The sequence below is a fragment of the Lutra lutra genome, chromosome 10 (genome assembly GCF_902655055.1).
Source record: "Lutra lutra chromosome 10, mLutLut1.2, whole genome shotgun sequence".
In the NCBI taxonomy this organism is placed as follows: Eukaryota; Metazoa; Chordata; class Mammalia; order Carnivora; family Mustelidae; genus Lutra; species Lutra lutra.
This window is the reverse complement of record NC_062287.1, coordinates 27,466,475-27,490,652: the sequence shown is the minus strand read 5'-3', so window position 1 is coordinate 27,490,652 and position 24,178 is coordinate 27,466,475. Positions and strand designations below refer to the sequence as shown.

Below are 24,178 nucleotides of genomic sequence, written 5' to 3'. Positions count from 1 at the left end.
GGTGAAGAGTTTGAGATACCCATCCCCACCCAGGCAGAGCTGCCTGGGAATAAATATACCAACCTTTCCAAGGGGTCAGGGCTGTAGTTTTCACTTCTAAAAAAAAAAAAAATTAAAAACAAGCCACTGTTAAGGTAGAAAGCAGTCAGAAGTCCTTGCTTTGCCCTTGGCTCTTGCTGTCTTGACCACAGCCCAGCTCTCATATATGCATCTCTCCACTTTCCTGGGAAGTTGCCATAAGGTGGAGTGGGGGTGGGGGTGCTGGGGCAGAATATGAATGATGATCAGATTGGATCATTGATCCAATGAGAGTCAACGCAATCATCTGATTGTAGCAGGAGACTCAGTACATCTTGGAGCCTGAGGCCCCAAGCCAATAAATACTTCTTTGTACAACAACTTTCTTTGGACTATCCCCTAATTAGCTGAAGTCTGTAAGCCTTAAATATAAAATTGGCTGATAACAAATGGATTATACTATAGCAATCTGAACATAGGTGTCCATGCTACATTTAAGTATAAAACTTTGGCATTTATCAATGTGTTTTATAAACACTGTGCCAGAGGGCCCAGACCTGTGCCTGACCTCCCTGAAGAACCAGACTATATCAAGCTGGTCCAGAGGGCAACCTCCGGCAATAAGACCCACACCTATGCTTCTGCACTTGCACTTGCTAAGTAAGATCTGCCTGTGGAAATTTACTGTGATGCCAGCTCTTTTCTGATGATAAGACCACAAAAGACCCACATTTTACCAACTTCAAGCCTCCAGGACAATCCACAGATACTTTTCTGCTAATAGTAGAAGTATGAGTGGCCGGAAGTGGCCCAATCTGGAATATGTTTTTTTAAAGATTTTATTAAATTTATTTGACCCAGAGAGACACAACAAGAGAGGAAACACGAGCAGGGGAGTGGGAGAGGGAGAAGCAGGCTTCCTGCTGACTGGAGAGCCCGATGTGGGGCTAGATCCCAAGACCCTGGGATCATGACCTGAGCTGAAGGCAGCTGCTTAACCGATTGAGCCCCCCAGGTGCCCCCAATCTGGAATACTTTACTTCCCTCTTTACCTAGAGGTCTCTGCAGCTGTTCAGCCTGGATATAGAGAGGGTGCAAAATTCTTTCACAATGTGTTTGTGTATCAAATCAATATGATTACACTTTATACATACTTTTATTTGTCAATTATACCTCAGTAAAATAAAAAACAAAAAAATGCATGAAATTCTTTGCATGAAAGTGATCCCACTCTCTGTGCAAAGGTCCTTGCATACAGAAGGAAAGACAACCTAGACATAATTCAACCTAAACTAAACTAAAACATCTGACAAATTTGAGATGAATACATATGTATGCCTTTAAGATCTTTATTTTTCTTTCAGGGCACCTGAGATAGATATCCCTCTCGACCAAAGTGGACATTAGCAAGGTGGGGAAGCCACTCTGAAAAAGATGGAAAGGGTGATGTATGATCAAAGATCAACGGCATGATTCACAGAGGATCTGATATCAGGTCAAGGTGGTAGAGAAAAGCCAGGTGTGCTGGCACCATGTTGTCTATGCATGTAGTGAGGACAGTCCCTTGGAGTGATTGCTGGGGCCTCGAGAACCACCCAGAAGCCAAGGTGGGGCTATTTTAATGAAGTGCCTCACTCATGTACGACTGACTTGAGTCCCTCTGTACCAAGAAGAAGGGTGACTGTCAGGAGGAAAGATGAAGAGCAATAAAGTAGTCATAGTCCTTCAACCCCAAACCACGAAGAGTTCAGATGTAGGGAACATTTGGGGGCAGGCAGCCACAGACTGGTAGGGTGCAGTTTAGATTTTGCTGGAGAAAAGATAGACGGGAGGTTTCTACTTGGTAGTTTGGTTTGCTGGAACTATCAGAAGATAAATGAATTGAAAGCATACATTTCCATGGTGATCTAAATACAAGTTGTGATTTTTTTGTAGGCAAAGATCTGTAAACAACTTCAGCTGAATTGTCCCTATCCAGCTACCCTTTTCCCTGAATCTCTAACACATGCTACTTGAGTGAAGGTCAGTACTCTTTAGTGTCCACCTTGGCAAAGGACAATTTGACATTGATCCTTAGCTAGAATGTATCCTTGAGCTTTGCCAGGCAGCAATGCTTCAAAACTTCTAGTTAACTGAAATGTCCTACTTCTGCCTTACATCTCACCACAATGAGGGGGGAAATGTAGCCAAGATATTCTTTATATTTACCCTGATGCTACACTCCATCCCATTCCTTTTGACTTGGTACCAAGGAGAGATGCAGAAATGCTAACATGTTTTCTATATCATGCTCGAGATGGCATCACTATTGCCCCTGTTTGCAGAAGTGTGGGCTTTGTTTGAGCCTTCAAGCTGAGTGCTAGCCACCCATAAGCTCATGTTTCTGAGTTCGTTCTTGGCTCTCAAACAAACAAACAAACAAAAAAACACCAAAAAACAATCCCTGATAATTCAAGCATGTATTTTCCTTGCCAAGAATTTGACTAAAATTTGTGATATTTTTTGTTGACATATTAATGAGCAGCCAGATAGAATTGGATAAAATATTCAAAATGAAGAAAGAATGAAAAAGAGAAGGAAAAAAAAAAGGCAAAGAAAGAAAGAAAAAAGAAGCACTCCCCTCAAGCCTCTGAGTCAATATCTCTGGTCAATCCATAATGTGATCTCTTTGCCACCAAAGCCAGTGCTTGCAGCTGAATCTAAGCACCTAGGTAAGCACAAGGCTTCTGTCTGATTCTAATGGGCAGAGGAGAGCTGGTTGCATGCCAGCATGGATATATTCACCATCTAGAAAAAGGATGAGAGAATGTCTTTTTATACCTTCAGTATTTAGACACATGTGTCATAGAAATGCTCACTGCTGGATGGCTGGACCTAATTAACTACCTTTAATCCTCTGCAGGGAAGAACTGATCATCTTTCCTGCTGCAATTTTTTCCTTCTGATACAGAGTTTACTTACTCCCCCATTATTTAATAAGTTGGTTTGACAGTCACTGTGAGGTTCCCAGGCATTAATCAGCCAACCTTTCCCAGCCCACTGATACCATCAAATCTGACTTCATGCCTAGGAGATAAAAGACGAAAGACAGTGGATGGGAAATGAACAGCTACCAAGACGCTGAGCTTGCAGTGTGGGTCCCGGCACACTTGCCTGTGAGGGAGCTTGGTGAGGGATGGTGGCGCATCCCTGAGTCCTTATTTATCATGGCAGGAGTCCTGCACCACCGAATATTAATACGAGAGGATGATGTGCAATCTGTTGTGCTTGCAAAAGGGGAGCAAGAGAAATACTTCAAGGGTGGCAGCAAACGCTGAGAAGGAATGAAATTCTCTTATCAGAATCTCTCTAGTCTGTCCAGATATTGAGTAACAAAACAGCTTAGAACTTCTCTTAAAGCCAAGTGTACCCTGTCCGAGGAAATCCATGCATTTGTACAAATCTTGGTTGGTATTTCTGAGATAAGATGAGCATCACGTAGGGGTATTTCCTGAGAAAATAGGTAGCTCTCTATTTTGTGGGAGACTAGCAGAGGAGGAAGTTAAATAAATAAATAAGAAAAGAATGGGGAAAAAAAAAAAAAAAAACACAAGTGAATGGGAGAAATGCCCCAGGTACATGGTCTGTTTTCTCTAAGATATTCTTCCGTTGTACAAAGAGTCTAAAGTTATAGTGAAGACCACAGAATCCAAATCTTGGAACATTCCCGATGTCTACAATCTACAACTTCTGGCAATGACCCGTTGCCCTGTATTCAACAAGAAGGATGTGGGGTTGAGAGCAGCCTGAGAAGCCGAGTAGAGAGCTGGCATACAGATCCTTTTACCCAAATTCATTGTTGCAGCAGAGAGGAGTGAGGCAGGACAGCTTTGTCTCTGCAGGTGGAAGCTGGTCACGAAGTGTCCTGCTCCCGCTCAGTTGCAGCAGCCAGAAGTGATTGTTTCTGCTCTGTTTTGTTATTGTTGGTTCTGGTGTGGGACAATGCCCCCCTCTGTCAGCTGAGTACACCTTTAGGGAAATACTAACTCCTAAGCAGCCACTGCCTATTTTAAAAGCTCCTATTCCCTCTGGAAATAAAGAGCTAAGTGATCAGAATGAGCTCTATCACTTCTGAAAGCACAGCCTGTAGCACCATCTGTCTTCGCTCCAGTTCCTCATGCCTCCCTTTTACCATTTATGGTTCGCTCCTTTCCTAAAGCTCTTGATGCTCTTGATTTTACATCAGTGGATATCCCTGCACCGGGGGTTCAATAAACATAAGTTAAATCATAAATTGGACCCGAATACTTTCACTGACTTCATTTTTACTTTCTATTTCTTTGTTTCATTTTCCTGTTTGCGGTGCGTCGCTATGGCACCCTGTATCACTAAGGTGAAGAATGCAGCCTTGAATCTTTTTGTGATGAAAGTATTTTTCCTCATCTGTCAAACAGCTTCTCATGCAATTTATCTCCTTCCATCTCCTTTCTCACCTTGCAGGTCTACTGCCAGCTTCCAATGAGTGTTGGTGTAGCCAGACAGGAAGGGATGTGGGGGGATGGGTGTGGGGGCAAGTGGGATGAGAAAGGTCAGGGATTGGGGTGGAAGGTGGGCAAAGCCTCATAGCTGCCTTCCTGCTGGGCCACCTATGGTTCTCCCTGTCCTTTGGAGGAGAACAGCAGCACACACAGCATGGATTCCCTCCACCACCCAGCTGGACTCACTCCAGCCCAAACGCTCATGCACAGTCTTAGTGAACCTCCTCTGCGAGGTCCGTGGACCCTCGTGAATCACTTATGGCGTGCTAGTGGGCCTTGAGAAAGTTGAAACGGTGGTGCAAACACAAGCAGGAGAGGCAGGAGCTGTGTATGGGGAAGGGCTCGAAGTGGATTAGGATGTAAAGTGGCCGGGGAGAAGAGCTTTGACGTTAAGAGGTGGCACTGAGGGAAATTCCTGTCTTTCAGTCTGCATCTGGAGATTGGACTGGAATGATTCAAAATGCACCTGGCAGTTTCTAAAGCCTTTTTACTATGCAGTTTCTGCTGAATGTTGGAACAACTCTAAGGTAGATAAGGCAGATCAATTCTATTTTATAGAAGAGGAAATTGAGTCTCAATAATGTTTAGTGACTGCTCAAGAGCACAGAACTACTAAATGTTGGGCTCTGAACTGGATCTCGGTGGCATCCCACTCCAGGTCACAGTTTACTAACTGACATGTGTGCTGCACCCTGCCTCCCTGCCTTCCTTAGAGAACCTTGCTTTGAACCAGCTGATTCATTGTAGGGAATACTTAAATCTTCAGGCACACAATGTTTGCTTCTGTTGCTCAGGGCCCACTGATAGGATTCTTGTTATGAAAACTGTTTGGTGGGTTGGACTGTCTTCCTACTGGTTTAGACTCATGCGCTCTACCTTTGGCCTTTACATAGATCTCTAGGCTTTGAGAAGTTAATGGTCCTTTTCTTTCCCCCGACCTGTTACTCCTGAGGAAATGCGGGCAAGGTGTGAGCAGAGTGAGGAGAGCTACCCTTCAAGCTCCATCAGCTCCAGTGACTTCCTTAGTTTTCACAAGCATCCTCTAAGCAACTTCACAGATAGGTAATGAAAGGTGGGAAAGGGGGGAGGGGGACTCCAGGAGAAAGGAGAGGGAAGAAAAACCATAAAGCAAGGGGGATACTGACCTTGCAACAAAGTTGAGCTTGTAGGCTCATTTAGTTCTAAATCGGGTGAGGGACATACAGGAGAGAAAAATGAAAACAAACACATATATTATATACAGCCGCTATATATTTGTCATATATAGTTTGTATACTGCCTTTCACATACATTTCTGTGGGAATGGGTAAATAAAGGAAGACACAAAAACCAAAAGTAGTAGGACAAGATTCAGCATGAGAAACACTAACGTGCTTTATGCTTCCATCCTTAGATGTGATGGTTGGAAAGTGAGGGAGCTGGCCACTCATACATTTCCCAGAGCTGTGCTGAGCTGGGGGACTGATGTGGTAACAAAGGACCTAAGTCCCTTTCCAGATGAGGTTTCTGTCACACATCTTATCCCCACTGAAATGGAGACCAAGTTCAGGAATTTCTGATCCCATGGCACCACAGCACAAGCAAGATGGCCCCAAGAACCACCATGATTCTGGGAGCCCGGCAATCTCTGCAGTCTTAGGGAGCAGGTGCTCAGGACACTGTTGGTCCATGGTAGAAAAGATGACTCTGCTCCCTTTGGATCCTGGCCATGATGGGGCCTCCCTGTGCAGCACTTCTCACTTTCCAATGTCCATGTCACATGATGAGGGCAAGCAGTCTGCATGAAAGTCGGCAATAATATAGCTAGCTTTCTGCGATGCTATAGGAGAATGGACTGCATCACACAGTTTATAGATTCGTATAACACAAATGCTGTTTTCTCACTGCCATAGTCTGCTTCATGGGTCTTGGCTGAGGGTCCGCTGATAATGGGAGATGACACATGGAAAACTTTGGTATAAGTTTGTATTTGTGATTGATGGTGGGCCTCCATCATGAATTTTGGGGTTGCCATGTCTGGACTAGACCTCAGCAAGAGCCAGTGGGGTAGAAATACCCACCTTTCTCGCTAATGGCATTTGACTAGTTCCACAGAACTATGTCAGCCACAGGGCATCTCAGTGACAGACTCCTCTCAAATGGTCTCTCATTTGAGACTTCAAAATTGCTTTCTTTTGGATTAAATTTGGAAAATGCTCCATGCTTTTTCTCCCTCTTAGCAATTTCGTGGGTAAAGAAAAGCTAGGAGATCTCCTCATTAAAGAACATTCCCATGCGTACCCCATTTATCTTGCTGGACTCAGTCTTTCTAAACTTATCTGAATACATACTATCACTTTTCCATGTATTTTTTTTAAGAATCCTGGACTCCAGAGAGCTGACAATTGGAGGAATGTCCATATGACACACAGGGTGAAGACAGATAGACCGACGGGGAGGCAGAGGTTCTAATTGCCACATAGGGGTCTGCTGAGAAGAGCAGATTTATGGCACATGCTTTACTGCATTCCTTGTCACAAACGCCAGCTATTGCATTCTCAAAGCTTGTGCCTTCTCCCCGTTCTCATCTTCAGATGGCTTAAGGGGAAGAGGCCAGGGAATTAGACAGCAGTGATAAAGCCAATTGCAAAACCATGTCATGCATCCAAATCAGAGGAGCAAGGAGGACAGAGGAGGAGGAGGAAGACTGCTTACAGGAATGAGGGCTGTTGTGGGTGGAGGGCAGGCCTGGGGAGGGTGGACGGTACCGCTAGGAGAGCCTGAGATTTGCAAGGCCAGGGAAGGAGGGGTCTGTTCCTTTATAATCCTGGCCCTTCTGTTTCTGGAGACAGACACCTGCCAGAAAGCCAAAAAGGCCTGACAAATGTGAGGGGCAATTATGACTATCCCTGTGTGAGAGATGTCAGACAGATCAATCACTCTAATCACAGCTCTGCCCATTCTTAGCAACCAGCTCTGGGATCAAGGGAAGCCTTCCTCTTCCCAGCCCCCTTGGATAAAGCTGAGCTTTGTTTTATGTGTTGGATAAAAGTGGGGTCGAATGTGATTTGGAAGCGGAGATGGGACCATGGAGCTGTACAGGCGCGTTATTTGAGGCTGGCTGAATACAATGTACCGTGGAGGGATGTGGTAGGGACTGGGGGCGAGAGTGAGGTAATTGAAGCCATAAGATTTTCTGGGAGTTCTCAGAGGAAAAGGAATTTATATTCTTACTAATTATCTGGTAATTCTTTGCTTTCCCTTGCCATCATATTCAAGGGTGCTTGCTACCATGGGAAACTAGAGGGAAGGATTTGAAAAAATCCAAGCTACCTGAGCTTGTGAGGGTATGGAGGAATTTTCCCTCAGAAACAACCAGAAATTCACTGTAGCCTGCAGGGTGAATCTGCATCTACCAAGGGATGCAAGTCATCCTTGGATCCCTGGAGTCCTGGCAGATACATAGACCTACATATCAGCTCACTTCCATTGTTTGACACATCTAGGATCTACAAGGGAGCTTGTTTGTTTGCTTTCTTTACTTGCTTCTGGCACCAGTATACTTGCCAGATATGTAGGAAGGCAGAGCAATTTGCTGTACCCACATCAGTCCTCCAATAAACCATTGTTGAATGAATTAATGCATGAATGACTATGTGACTTCTGTCAGGATCATGGCTTAGCTGGACAAATATATCTTAGTCCAGTCAGACAACACCCATTGACACAAATGAGGAGCTGAGGGGAAAGCCCCATTTCCTTCCTGAATTCTCCCTCCGAAGCTAATTTCAGGATTCCCAAGGCCCATGATTCTACTTTTACAACTAGAATTCAGTATCTCTATGTCCCAACAGCCAGGAAAAGAAATGGTAACATCTTACACCACCCTAGTGAACAAAGTTTTGAAATAGTAAATGTTGCTCTCCGAGTGCTTTGCTATTAAATCGAACTAGAACCCCCCATCCCTAGTCAGTTGAGGAGCTCTCGAAGAGAAAAAATTAAATGTCACTTCATCATCCCAACACCATTTCCTCCTGCCTCAGGGTTTACCCATTATAAATGAAACATGAACATTCTTTCTCATTTTTTCCTACTACCGATGCCCATCCATGCACCAGATTTTTTTCCCTCTCTCTCTCATTCTCCCTCCTCTTTCATCTCACTCACCCATGCCTAGCTTCTCCTTATTCTCTCACACAAGCCACCCCACACTTGCACCCCACTTTTTCTGACTCTTTCTGTCCCATGAGACCCTTTCCTGTTTTCACTGCCCAGCTCAGGGTTCAGTCTTACCAAATAGCGTAATGCTGGCATTGGTGTGGCCCAGCTTATTGGAGGCCACACAGGTGTAGTTCCCATAGTCATGCTCGGAGACATTGAAGAAGATGAGTTTTGAGAGAAAAGGTCTGTTTTCCACTTTGACCCCCTTCTTTCCTTCAACCAGTCTGAAACCAACAAGAGAGAGACAAAAGAGGAAAAAAAAGGAGATGGTTATATTTTTCTCATAGGAGGAAGACAGACTCTGGAATTAACGATCTTCTTATTGCCCCCATCGACATCATGATGACTACTTTTCCCCCCACTCAACTAATGCATGTTCACACACAAGGATATGTACTTGTATTTCTCTAGTTTTGTGCATGTGCCTGGAGACAGTCTTGGCACTACACAGATATTCACTAAATTCTCTGAAGGCAGATGCCTTCAACACATCCAGTATACCAGCTGTGTGACATTCAGACAGCAGGTACTCCGAGTGTGGACTTAATTGATGTAGATGATAAGATTAATAAAGATGATGGTGATGGTAACCATAAAGAATAAAACAACAACAACAACAACAACAACACCTCAATCTTCAAAGAGAAGAACCTGACGACTTTGAAAGAACAAAGTGTTTTCAAGCACTTTGGTAATAAATGTTCTCTTACGAACTTGAGGCATTCTGCAGATAATACTTTACTTTTTGCTGGTAAATAGAATATAAGAATCAGGGATCACTTTTACAGCAGGGTACCCTGAAGGGCTTGGGAGAGGTGGTCTCCCCAGAATATCATAATAACTCAGTCTGGAAAGGATTATAGATTCCTAAGACTGACGCTATAGAGCCTGGACAATGGCAGTCCGATATGCCACAATGGCTTGCACTGGTGGTAGGGCCACTAAAGAAAGACCACAGAGTGTGAGTGCAGAAAACAGATACACCTGCTAGAGCCATAGTTATCACTACTAGGCAGATGGAGAGGGTCAGGAGAATACCGCTTAGGGGCTGATGGGGTCATATCCTCTATCTCAGGATGCTGTCAGCAAAAATTCTTAGTACCATTACATGTCTACATGGAAATTATGAGACCAACCCTCTTCCTTTTAAAAACTCTGGAATGTCCTATTTCAGAGAATGGGCTTTAAGCCAACCTTTTACTTTCCCTGAAATCATTTGTCTTCCTTGCCCAGAGACTGAGCCTACGCTATGGGAAAGATAAATGTTGGGGGTGGGGAGGGATCCTTCTGAATGGAGGATCTCAGGGAACATGGTTTAGGGCTTGGCTGGGGCAGAATATGTAGGAAATAAACAATGTTAAGGCATAGGGACAGAAATTGGGGCCAATGGCTGTTTCAGAGTCATCAAACTGAGAAAGACAATACTCAAGGCAGAATAGGAAGTGAAGCCCAGCAAGATGATGATGAGAAAATGCTCCATAAACTAAAAATGTTCTTCAATATACTAAATTTCTGTGGAGTCAGACATCAAGACTTCCTGCCTGTCCCTGGGTCCCAACATGCTTCTGGCACAGAGGGCATGTGCTCTGTCATCCTCTGAAGACGTAGTCTCTGTAGAACTACAGAAGAGTTCAATCTGCCACCCCAATCCCGATCCGAAGAGAAAGTCAGGCTCTGGCTTCAGTTCTTGAGCAACATCTGTCTCCTGGGAAGTCAGAAGGTTGGCTGGAGGAAGTTGCTTGCTTTTCATTATGTAGATTTTCCTGTGGGAGCCTTTCTCTCTCATAAGCTAGGGGCAGTGAACTGGCCTGAGTCCATGGACTTCATTAAAATGTGAGCACTGTAGGAACGGAATGAGGCATCCGGCTGTGCTGCCAGACGACGCTGTTTTATTTCCAGCTTGTTATGTAGATACTGATCCTCTAGGGGGTGCTGTCCAAAGAAGGCTCTGCAAGCCCACCCACCAGGAGGTTTTGGAGAACCCGTCAAGTGTATTGATCCCATTTGCCATTTTGACGCCATTTCTGGGCTGGGGAGGAAGCCTTCACATCAGAACCAAGCTGTGAATTAGATTTCAGCTCTGCAGTGGGGAGAGACACTTACCCGAATCAGGTTCCTGCTTGACAGCTCTGAAATGTCTTTAGCTAAAAGCAGGGTGGGGTGGCGAGCAGCGTTTTGCGGCACTTTGCAGCTTCTGGGACGACAGACTTGCCTCTTCTCTGTGTGGTCACACATTTCCCCATTCCATACCGCTCCCAGGCTTCAGATTTTTAATGAACCGGAGGCTTTTCATTGGCTCATGTGTCCCCGTGGACGGGTGGATCTTAATAAGTATTGCAATCTATTTCCTCTCGCTTTGACTGATGACACACACAGTGGCGGTGGCGTGCAGTTGTGTGGTGCTAGGATGTAGACAAAAGAGGCTTCTACTGCAAATTTTGAGAAAACTCTCTGTCCCCATCATATGGACTCCTTTGATTTGCCTCTGAAGTCCGCTCATGTTACTAGGAACGGAGCTAGGGGAGAGCTGCTCTTTCCTCCAGGGGGGAGCCACCTGGCGGAGGTTGCCTGGCAGCCTCAGTGGCACAGGAAGGACTGGCAGCAACAAGGACCTCAAAGCCAGAGCTGTTCTTGCTGAGCTGGGTGTCAGGAGGACAGACAACTCCACTCAGTGGGAGAACACTGGAAATAAATAAATGAGGATCACATGGAAAACTGACCAGAATCAATTGAAGGGGAGACAGGAGCCCCCATGAGAAGAGCTTGGACAGTAGAGGAATCAAGGCTGCCTGAGCCAGGGGGGATCTGAAACGTGACTGGGCTTTCTTCTTGGAAAATAATACATATACAGCAGTCCCTCCTACAACAGAGAGGATGCAATGCAGGGCTGTGTTTACATTTTTTCTCACCACTGGTCATTTTTGTCGTGGACAGCTCTACATATTTCCTCCACATATTTTAAGATCTTACTTTCCCCTACATTTTTACTTATCTTTTTCTCCCATAAAGAATTAAAAAAATAAGATGCATCTGATTAGGGAAGACCTGGGTAATTGAAGGTTCAGGAACTGGGTGTGGAGCTCCATGTTTTTTGTTAGTTTTTTCTGATACTAGACTTCCACAGAGGAGGGCCTTCAGTAGGAAGGCAGAGGGACCAGGGGAGCAGGACTCGCAAGAAAAATGCTTATTTACTGGGAAAATGTTACTCCCTTCAGCGTGATTCTGAGTTCATAGAAGAAGGGGGAAAGCTAGCTATTTCTTCTTATCTCTTCATGTTTTTGCTTTTCTTCCTTCGGCCTCCTGTCTTTCATCTCTAAAATGGGCCAGATGAATAGGATACACCTTCTCAAGATGCTGCCAGTCTTTTACTTCAGGACTGAAAAGCACTGCTTCTCATTTGGGGGGATTATGATAAGATAGGATGAGTCTGACAATGGAGTCATGTGATTCCAAGACGGGGCGAGCTTTTGGTGTCTGACGGACCTCATAAAGAAAGGCACCCAAGGCATGCTGGAAGAGACGTTCTAAGTAGTGCAGGTGACAGCTGGGTCACGGCTGGCCCGGACCTGCTCCAAGTTCCCTTCTTGCAATCCCCCTTGGGCTGTTTTTATTCCCAGCTTTTCAGCCCCTAAAGCACCTTCCTCCTCCACCCACATGCACCACCCCCTCCCCATTTTTATCAAAGCATTTTGAACATGGACAGCTCTTGCACATTTATTCGTTGTTCACCCACCTTAAAATAGCTTTTGATCACAGTAATTGTCATGTTGCCTGGCTGTTCTGAGCTGCTGAACCCTGTGCTAACTCGCCATTTGATAACTCCTCGCAATGACAATCTTCCCTGAATCACAACAGATATCCCGATGATGGCTGCAACAATGGGAGGGAAGGGAATAGTCCCCTTTCCTTCCTTTTACCTTGAAAGAACAACCCAGGCACAAAGGGAGGGCTAAATCGGGTCATGGACTCCTTTATCCACCGCCACCGACGGTGTCTGGAACTGAACTGGAGACCTGCTAACTTCTTAGCCACTCCCAGCACCCCGTGGACATTCCCAGTTTCTTAATGCAAGCCTGAGAGTGTGTTAAAAATAGCTTCAGGCAGAACACATTATTTTCTTGCCCTATAAAAAAAAAAAAATTCACAGGCCTTGCAATGTTTCTGTGGCTTTCTCTGAGATTTTGCTTTCCTAAAAAAAAAATGTTTTGTTTCAGGCCCGTTGATTAGCGAGGGATAACTCTGTAAGGAAATGTTAAAAACAGAGCTGAAAACCATGACTAATCAGAAAATACATCCCCCACTCCCCCACCTTGATAACTAGTTGGAACTAGAAAAAGATTGCTCAGAAATTCCTGTGTAACCATCTGGAAACGGGAAGCTAGAAAAACTTTCTTCTCCTTGGAGGCAGGTAAGGTAGGGAGGGAGTCTTTACCTTTTGTCATCCTTGTACCACTGGAATTCTGCAGAGGGAACAGCTGAGGCCTCACACTGCAGTGTTCCCTTCTGTCCCACGGGGACGCCTGTCCCCTTAGCTTCTGAAATGTGCGGCGGGTCTGCAGAGAGAAGATGTGCTATAGCATTTTAAAATGCATCCTAAAGTGAGGCAGGCTGCCTCATTCACTGGTTTTGGTGTTTACTCCCTGCTCTAACTCTGCTTGCTCAAGCTGACAAATTGTACATGAATTGAGCCAGAGTGTGAAACCACTCAACACGGTGCTAAGGAAAAGCTTGTCTTCCTAGCATGTACGGGTGCTGTTCCCCTCTGTGTGGAGGTGGGATGAGCAGGTATTCAGGCATATTTCCTGTTTAAACTTTTTAACTTTCATAGGAGAATGCCAGCCCATCAACCCTACACTCCTTTAATCAGCCTTATAGAATTTCTGCACACCAGGTTCTTGCCAGAGTCTATAACCTCAAACCATTCAATTCCCATCAAAAGCTCAGTTGTAAGAAATAATATTCATGGAGAATTGCCTGAAGCATAGACAGATCAGTTATTCTTTAAAGCATCCTAAAATGGATCCCCAAATCCAGCCAGACCAGACTAGACCTATAAACTTGGCCTGCATTCATTTGAAGTCTTTACCTAACTACCCTTGGCAATTCTAACAGTTTACATTGAAGTGCATTATGAAAAATAGCCATAATAAACTTGGCATTCTATTTATTGCAGAAGTACCATGTGTGACGTTGTTGACTATCTCAAAGTGATCTATTTGTGGAGACACTAAAGAGAAATTTCTCTTGGGTCTCAGTACCAGGAAAAGCGGTGTTTTTCCCAAGCAACAGGTTTGCTTTCATCTTATGGACATAAACCTTAAAGCAGATGATGTCTCCCCATTTTGATTTCACAACTCAAAGCCAAATTCTGCACCTGTGTCTACCCTCCTTGAAGTATATATTTCTGTGTTCGTTTATCCCTAGCTTTCACTTACTGTCCTAAATAGGTTCTCCCTTTGTTCCCATCCCCTTACTTTCCAGGTTAATTTTTATTAACTGCAAATCATTTCAAATCCCTTTAACAAGTTGGTGGTACACATTCTGGTATAAGAATGGTAGCATTTTTATACCTATCCCCTTGCTTCCTAAAGTGCTGCGCATTAAGTAGGTTCAAATTTTAACAGGAAGCAAAACATTAAAGAATGAATAACCACCAAGACACAATATTCTTCCCACACTTCCACACCAAAGTTTTGAAAAGGAAATACTCCTTGTCTGCTGGGTTAGTTCTTGGGTTCTATCCTGTTGTAAGACTTCCTGAAATGAGCACAGCAGAGAAAACTTTCAAAAAGTCCTATGGAACTACTCAATGTATACTATAAAGAGTCAAGAGGAGAGAGCATGAGACACAGGTGGGGAAGCGGAAGAGGGTCAATGTCAGAGAGAATCTGATTGGTTGATAAGAGAGAATGAGGGGTCTAGAGCAGTGGTCTCCAAACTTTTCAGATTCTGTACCTCTGTTAGTCAAAATCAGGTTCTGAGATGCATCCTTTAATATGTGTATGTTTATTTATATATAAATTATGAATGTACACTTTGTACATCAACATATGTAATCACAGAAGTATGAGATCACATAAATACACCATAAATATGTACAAGAAATTTCCATAAATGTATCATAAATTTCCTTTATACACATGGTATTTTTGCCCCCTACTATGGACATGACTGGCCTAAAGAGGGAAGAGTTAGGAAAAACTATGAGCAAAGTATGGGAAAAGTTGGGATTCAAAGATGCATTTCTATAAAATTGTACATTGAAAGCCATTTAATGATCTTCCAGGAATATAAGTCAAGTTCGGGATTATATTAAATTACTTTCACCTGAAACTTTTTTAAAAACTAGAATTTGGAATTACTCCTCTTGAAAGCAGAGAATGGACAATGATATGGCACTAGTTTCCATCCTGAGTCAGCCTCTGGCTCTGTGATCCCGCTCTTTACTGTGGCCATGATAGCAGCCAGCCTCACACGCACAGGGTGGGGGTTCCTGAGACCACTTACAGTTCACGGTGACCTTTACTCTCCGGACCACTGGTGCAGCCACATCATTGGAGGCACTGCACTCATAGTCCCCCGACTGCTCCCGTGTGATGCCCTGGATTTCCAGGTACTCGTCTTCACTCACAAAGCCCACAGCTGCAGGAGAAGGTACGGTGAGAAAACAAAACAAAACAAAACACCAAATGTATAAACTTAGAAAACAAAGTATAAAACGGTTATGTCTTCAGAGAATTGTGCCATTTCCAAGTTTCGATTCTTAAGAACGATGCCCATTCTCCTTCCCCCACTCCCTGCCCTTCTACTGCTTCCATCATCAACTTTCCTTTAGTTTCCCAGTGGAGCAGCTGAAATGTTTGTGCTCCTACCTAGACTGAACACAGAGCCTGGAGAGTTACAGGTCCTCAATAAGTGATTAATAATTTTGACATTTACATGGCCGAATCTTACCAAGCGGTGGGACTCTGGGATCTAAGTTAGGCACCATACGTGAATATTAACTCTTTCTGATTCCAAGGTATCACTAAGGCTGAACCTTGAAGTCTGGAGCTGATCACTGCATCCCAGACCATAAGTAATTAAAAATACCACAGTAACAGTTATGCACACACGAGCCACAGAAGGCAGTGGCAACACTGACAAAATAAACTTAAACTCCAGCTTTTAGATTTAGACAATAAAATAAGCAAAGATCGGTTTTCTAAATTTTGATCTGCTAGAACTCTCATATAGAAGATCCTGAAGACAAACCAACAAAAAGGACACCAGACTTTAACCACAAGTACAGAAGAAAGTCAAGAGCAAGGAGACATGGTGGCAAATCTTAACATGTCATGTCTTAACCGTGACATGTTTCATGACATGTCTTAAACGTGAGACACGTTTTCTCTGTTGAAAAATTATGAATAAAAGACAACTCTCGACCTACTGGCTTCCTACTTGAGCACTAACCATGCACATTGTCTTATGGAAACAGCAAGTTTAAAGCCTGGAAGACTGATTTCACAGTTCTCTCCCTTAGTCACCGTGAACTTCAGCCTACTTACGAAAAGGCAAGGGAGAACAAAAGGAACTGCTTACATCCCAGCATTACTCTGCCTTCTCTGTTAAGTAAAGATAGTTTGATGATATATTTTATTATGTAAACAGGGATACTTTTAAGGGTAAAAGGGGAACTATTAATAGTTACTCTGGGACAATAAAAGCATGCGTTGAGACTGTCCCAGGCAACTGAGAGACATTTCACAGGCATGTTGTACATACAGTTCTAGAACCTCACAGGATTGTTTGGGGTAACAAATAAAAACATACATATACACAAAAGCAATCTGAAAACTCTCACAGATTGCAAACCTATTGCTTTAGGAAGTAAGCCTGTAATCTGCTGGGAAGCCAGACTCAGGTGGAGTGAAACTATTTTAACACGAGTGGTCCACATGAGTGAAGGAAAGAAAGGAGCATTTTTCTCTGGATGATAAGACCCCCCCATAATGCCACATGGATCTGCAGATCCAAAGCATGAAAATGACAATAGTAAGACACTAATATAATACAAAGAAAAACAGATATGGTATGTAAAGTTCCCATTGTATTTGTTCCATGACATCACTAAGGTCACCATCCTTGTCAAGATAACAGTAGAAATAACAATAACAACAATTAGAAAATGACTATCTTGTCAATTACGGGCACTACCTTCCCATCCCTGTCACCACTTCTTGGTCATGAGAAGTCTGCCACCATCCAGTAACAAGCCCAACTTAAGCATTTCCTCATACTTCTTCATGCCACATGGAACCCACACTAAACATGGGTAGACACTCTCTTGCCAATACTATCTACATGAAAGCAAAATAACAGCCTGTATCTGTTACGGTAAGCAACCAAAATTCACAACAAGAACCAGGAACACATTAATAAGTGGAAAACAGGGCCCAGAAGTCCAGGCTATGGAGAGGGCAATCAACAGTAAGACTCACAGTCCCAACAAGTAAGAAACTGCTAATGAGCAATAGCTTTCTTGTTACTGTTTTGTAAGCATCTTTAGGGAAAGAAGTACTAACCTTGATTTGAGGAAGAGTGCAGGGAATAAAAAGAGAAGGTTGACATAAAGAAGGTGTGTTTCCTTCTATGTTGTCATTGTTTATTTTCTCCAAACTCAAGCCTACATTTGTCAGATCTTTCCCAGCTAGAATGCTATAATTACTGTGCAAAGTATCTCAGAGACCAGTGTCACACTTAATATTCCCATTAATTTTAAATGGTAGTCCTTGGTACATATGTGTGGCAATTGGTGTCATATTTTAATTAGGCTTGCCCTACACCATCTGAAATTAATAATAGCTCAAATTACCAATGTAATTTATAAATTAACAGTGCCGTAGCATTAGGAAATAAATTAGCTCTGGACAGCTGTTTCCGGACTGAGCTCCAGTGTCAGAGCAGTGATTGGTAGGAACTCACATCTCCTGGGAGGCTGTGTACTATACCACCAAAGGAAGGAAACTAAAGGACACAGGGGATCTCTGCATCTCTTATCCTTACCTCCAACCAGAGGCCATACATACACTTTAATTTCACCATCCACGTATGTTCTTGTGTGACCACAGCAAGATTGATAAGGACCCAGCTTGGATGAGCTTGTTATTTGGACATCCAAATGAGAAGCAAGTCCGGGGGATTACAGACTCAAATGCAAGCACATAAATCTTAGGGTAATCACAATCAAGAATTCATCAAGTGGGGACAGGTGTATTAGTGTATGTTTAATTTTATACATGAATATCAGGCAATCTTATGTAGAAAAGGAAGTTGGCTGGCTTAAGATTTGGAGAAGCCGTATGTTCTCCATCGATCCAGACTTCTATTACCAGAGGGAAGGGATTTACACTTAAGTCATCCTGCAAAAAGCAATGAGGCTTAATTTTACTATCATATGTTCTCCCGACCAAATGTAGAGTTATAGAGAAACCACAATCACTGTACTGTTCACCAATTGTTACATGTCTACTTTCTGATTAAATTGGGCAAATCACAAGAAGAGTAATTTGTATAGTAAAATGCTTTATACATTTTAGGTTTCACTGTTATTATTTTCCCCTTTATCCTCACATTTTTTTTTCCTGTAGGAGAACCATGTATAAGAAAAACAGAGATTAGCAATGTAACAAATTAAACTCTGAACCACCAGAAATGAAATTCCTATAGTTGCTACTTAAAGCAAATGAAGAATTAAACAACAACAATAAAAAAAAAAGCCCTAAACTGAAATTTACAGAGTTGATGATTGAATTTATAGAGTTAATGATTCAAGGAGAGTTTTCTTTGAAACAGCAATTGTGCTCTGGCTGTAAATGATCAATGCTTTACCACTCATCTGAGGAACTTAGAAAGAATATGGGGGGGGGGAAGATAAGCAGAGCATATTTTAAAGTGCATTTAAGGTGCTAAAGGAAATTCTTGGTTAAGAGCTACGAGCAGGGAAAGAAGCAAATCACTTGATAAAATCCTATGAAAAGAAACCCTTCATGGTCAATAGCTTCTCATTTCTAAGTCTTTCTTTTCCAAAGAAAACACATCCCTTAGTGGAAATGACACGTTCATCTTCCTAAAACACCCCCTCCATCATGTCACACCTCTCCAGACACTAAAAATGGCTCCCTATTTTCTGTAACATCAAACACAAATCCCACTGCTTTGTGGAAACCCTTCAACAAGTAGCCTGATCTACTCATGCCAGCTCATTTCGCACCTGTGCCATGAGGAAGGCAGCAGGTCATCCCGAGAAAAAGGAAAAGCTTGGCATCAGACAAACCTGATCCTCTACCGGAAGCTTCCTGAGGAGTTGACTTATGCCACTCCTCTGTGCCACCATTGCTTTCTCTCCACCACTCAGAATATTGTTACCTCGAGCAGTCCTTTGAGGATGGAATGCACATGCCACGTGGTTGGCGCAGTGAAAGGCACGTGATAAATTTCTGCAGGTGTTAGCTCTGTCACCACCATGGTCCCTACCGCTGCCACCACAGCTTTCAAGCCTGGCCCTGCTATTATTCATCTTGGACCAACATCATCGTTCCTTTTGTACAGATTGCATCTATCACTCAGAGAACTATGTTCTTTCTGTCACCAAGGCAGACACCACCTTGCTTTCAAATCCTAATTCTTCCCTGAAAACTCCCTGATATGGGTAGAATTGTGTCCCCCAGAAGATCTGCTGTGGCCCTGATCATCAGCACTGCACAGTGTGACCTTATTTGGAAACAGAGTCTTTATAAAAGTAATCAAATTAAAATGAGGGTGGGTCAATCCTGTGTGACTGGTGTCTTCATAAAAAGGAGAAATTTGGACACAGACAGGCACAGAGGGAAGACTGTGTGAAGATACACAGGGAGAAGATGGCCATGGGACCACAGTGATGACTCGAAAAGCCAAGGAAAGCCAGGGATTGCTGGCAAATCACAGAAGCTAAAGGAGACAATGTAAATTCTCCCCTACAGCTCTGAGAGAGCACATGAATCAGCGGACACCTGCATTTTGGACTTCTAGCTTTCAGAACTGCGAGATAATGCACCTGTGTTATTTATGCCATCTAGTGTGGGCTACTTTGTTATGGTGGCCTTAGGAAACTCGCAAACGCCCTTCTGTCTCCTGTCAATGCCTGTGACTCTCCTGCACTCTTGTTCCATGCAGAGCCCCTCTAGGCTTTAAAAACCAGAAGGGAATTAAATGCGAGAGCTTAAAGAGACATTAATGGTTATATATAACTCCATAGTTGCTATATTAGGACATAGTCTGACTTCAGTAGAATTCCCTAGAATAGCTGTTTAAATATAGATTTCTAGATCCCACCCACACCTATTAAGTCAGAATCTTCAGGAATGAGGAGTTTTCATTTTACTAGGAAATTGCCACATACAGCCACGTATGAGAGTTAGCAGTATCATTACATCCTTGTATCTTTTTTTTTTTTAAAGATTTTATTTATTTATTTGACAGAGAGAGATCACAAGCAGGCAGAGAGGCAGGCAGAGAGAGAGGAGGAAGCAGGCTCCCTGCTGAGCAGAGAGCCCGATGCGGGGCTTGATCCCAGGACCCTGAGATCATGACCTGAGCCGAAGGCAGCGGCTTAACCCACTGAGCCACCCAGGCGCCCCACATCCTTGTATCTTAATGAGGGAAACTGCAGTTCAGGGGAATCTACATTTGGTTAGTGATGGAAAACCCCAGGTTTCCTGATGTCCAGCCCACTGCTCCTGCAACTACAATAGCACTTTCTGCTGGCCAGTTGTTTTATGCTGTTTGCACTGGTCTGATTTTCCAATGGAAATGAAATCCTGGTGGCGGGGACCAATCTTCGATAACTCTGGCTTTCAAGGTACCTAGGAAAGTAGTTTACATAATCTAAAGTTTGTCAGCTTCTTATTAATGAATTGAACAACTGCAGAACTACAGGCTAAGGGTACCTGGGTGGCTCAGTTGTTTAAGCGACTGCTGTCAGCTCAGGTCATGATCCTGGAGCCCTGGGATCGAGTTCCTGCTCACCAGGGAGTCTGCTTCTCCCTCTGACTCTCCCCTCTCTCCTGCTCTCTCTCTCTCTCTCTCTCATCCTCTCTCTCTCAAATATACAAATAAAATCTTAAAAAAAAAAACTATATGCTGAGTTCAAATAAAAAGAAAGAAAGAAAAAAAAAGTCGGGAGCTCCCTGTTGCTCACCTAATCTTTCTGTGGCTCTATTCCCAAGGTGGTGTCACTTCTGGTAATTGTTCCTAGCATGATATTTGTATTTCCCGTCTTTAAAAAATATCATCACTATTAGTGTTCTAACAAAACGGGCTTTCTTTAAATATGTGATTTTAAAAGGTTTATTGAGTGTTTAGTATAATTTATATTTAGTCTTGGGGCCAATTATTTCCTCAGAGGAATGCATTCTTAATTTAAAAATGTAGATCAATGAGGACGTATGATTTATCTAACAGGGTTTGTCTTACAGCCAACTTCTTCGGAGCACAGCTATTTCATGAGGTGGAATCTGACAACCCAAGCAGGGAAAGGAAGCGAGTTGGAAATGGGCTTACACCTGCAACTTGGTCCCCAGAGGAGTCTCACCTTATCCAAAGGGTTTCGATGAGCGATTTATAAACAGTCACAGGACAAAAACTGCCCGGGATAAGTAATACTTACTTGGAAAAGTAAACCCCAAGTCTCTGAGTTCATAGATGGGGTGTTAAAAGACCTTTATGACTGAAAATAATAATAGCCACAATTATCATTTTTATTGCACCCAAGAATAAGCTTGTCAGAAGAACAGCCGTAGCTATTGGAGAGGAGAGGACACAGCTGTCTCCTTACTTAATATTTTTATGGCATATATACCAGCTGAGATAAAAATCATGGGGCCTCAGAAACCGAAAAAAAAAAAAAATGCAGAACACAGAATTCCAAAATTTGAGAGTTGGAATTTTTTTTTTTTTAATTTAAATTTAAGGGCTGTGACTAGTTTAGTCCTAGACCAGTACTCGTGCCACTGCTTTCTTTCCATGTCTATTCTCATCAGGATGCTCCTGTTAAACTCAGCCTGGGCTTCAGGGACAGCTATTTCCAGGACTGGCTAGCGGGTGTCCCCCTGGGGCCTTTTTTAGGAGTTGACCAGCATGGTTTTGTTCAGAGGCTGGGAGGTTGGAGGGAGGGCAAGAGCACGGTGACAGAGGTGTGGTTACTGTCCCACAGCACCAAAATCCCTGTGACCCAGAGCAACTTGTTAGGGCACCGATGCACTCTGGACTGCTGGATCAGGCCGGGAACATATGGGATGCACATGGAATCGAGATAGTAACACTGACAGCAACAGGACGAGACAATCAGTGTTTCAAAGCATATCCAAACATGGTAACAGTATTGATTTATCCACACAGTGTAGCTCCTGAGGGCCTGAAGTTATACGGAAGAGCTGATCATGGTTGTCAGCACCACTGACCTGACTGCACCACGGGAAGGGGGCAGTTCCCGAACCCTCAGTGGGCCCCAGAGGACCGATGGCTGATAATTCCCTTCTTGGTGCTTCAGATTCCTTCTCTGTCAAATGGGGTACATGATACTACTTTATAGGGTTACTGTGAGTATTAAATAAGCAAATATGTGTAAAGTCGTTAGAACATAGCAAGTTCTCAATAGACGGCAGCTACCACTGATACCACAACTCTGTTTGAGCATATTTTAATATACAAGATCCTCGATACAGGAAAATCTCAAGGTAGAGATGAAAGAATAATCAGATCTCTGCTTTTCTAGTAGGAATTTAATAATAATAAACTTTACAAAGGATTCACCACAGATCCTTTAACGAGAAAGTTCTACTCCCTTCACTTAAAATAGGATTTGATTTACAAGGGATACAGATTCATGGGATCATTTCTTCTAGGAAAGCTGGTGTAGCTGCACAGCCCATGTGAGACCTGATGAGGGTTTGAGAATGTCTCTAATTTCACAATTAAGAATAAAAGGAGACATGGATACAAATACATAACCTATCTATATTCTATCTATAGATGCCAACTGTAAACTGTATGTCTATAGTCTATCTAATCTTTTTATGTTATCTATATGTGTATAAATATGGAGATATATATTTATATTTATATATTTATATTTATATTCAGCCTTTCCCCTCGATACAGAGGCTATAGCTGACAGAAAAGAGAGTCTGAGGATCTCTCCAAGAATAAGTGAATTTATAAGATCTCTTTCAGAAAAAAGTTCTAGAGGGCCCAATAGGCTTAGACTAGCCCTGAGGTACGGCCTCAAATATTCACTATGAAAGTTACTCTTGGTAGCAATATAGGGACCACATTTGAGGGACAGGACAGACTGACTAATTCTAAACACCTGGCTTCCACCGTGGAAGAGGGCTCTTCCCAAAACATGGTAGTGTTTGTTGCTAGAGAGCCAGGAGCTAAGACTGCTGAGTGTACAACCCATGGCAATGTCCCCATGCCATTACTGCCCTGACACTGTCAGATCTGTACTGATGTCATATGGCCTCTTCTTATAGCTGGGAAACTTATCATTCCCCTCAGTTTTCTGTTAGATACCTAAGAGTGAGTTGTTCAGAGCAACATCAACTGGTCACAGCCCCTCTTGTACCATGCCCTACACACAGAAGATACCATCCCCCAGGCCACGTCTATGCTCATTATCTTCTCTGCTTAAGATCCAAATGCAAGTTGAGAGTTGAAAAATTAATCTATTAACCTGAATCCATCATAAAGCGATAGCGATCCAATAAAGTATTACATAAACTGATGCCAACTATAAATTGCATTTCTATCTATTATCTATCTATTATCTATTATCTATCTATTTTCTATTATCTATTATCTATCTATTATCTATTATCTATCTATCTATTATCTATCTATTATCTATCAAGGTAAAAGCGAGACACTTAGCATAGATCCTGGCATATAGCAAGAAGTTAGTTGAGAGGTGTCTGGGTGGCTCAATCAGTTAAGTGTCTGTAAATTGTTAAACCTCTTGAGTTTGGCTCAGGTCATGATCTCAAGGTCATGAAAGTGAGTCCCCCATTGAGCCCAACATGGAGCCTGCTAAAGATTCTCTTTCTGCCCTTCCCTTCCCTGCATGTACATTTTCTCTCTTCCTCTAGAAAACAAAGAAACAAACAAATAAAACCTCATTTGATAGTGGAAACTGAGTGTGTGTGTGTGTGTGTGTGTATGATTTTGTTTATTTTTATTTGTCATAGAGAAAGAGAACTAAAGAGTGAACACAAGCAGGAGGAGTGTCAGGCAGAAAGAGAAGCAGGCTCCCTGCTGAATAAGGAGCCAGATTTGGGACTTGATCCCAGGATCCCAGGATCATGACATGAGTAGAATACAGATGCTTAACCAACTGAGCCACCCAGGTGTCCCAGTATGTGTGT

General features: G+C 43.0%; 1 protein-coding gene across 7 annotated transcripts in view; it reads right to left on the bottom strand.

Moving 5' to 3' along the window:
• NTM (neurotrimin) overlaps positions 1-24,178 on the bottom strand; it is a 967,921-nt gene that overhangs the window by 11,085 nt on the left and 932,658 nt on the right. For 5 of the 7 annotated variants that reach the window (XM_047692549.1, XM_047692554.1, XM_047692553.1 and 2 more), the window contains 5 exons: positions 15,243-15,377; positions 13,168-13,288; positions 8,808-8,959; positions 5,681-5,716; positions 64-96 (listed from right to left, as the gene is read on the bottom strand). In XM_047692549.1, coding sequence (XP_047548505.1) covers positions 64-96; positions 5,681-5,716; positions 8,808-8,959; positions 13,168-13,288; positions 15,243-15,377 — 477 coding nt within the window. The remainder of the gene's footprint in view (positions 1-63; positions 97-5,680; positions 5,717-8,807; positions 8,960-13,167; positions 13,289-15,242; positions 15,378-24,178) is intronic. The other 2 variants (XM_047692551.1, XM_047692552.1) reach the window with 2 other exon arrangements.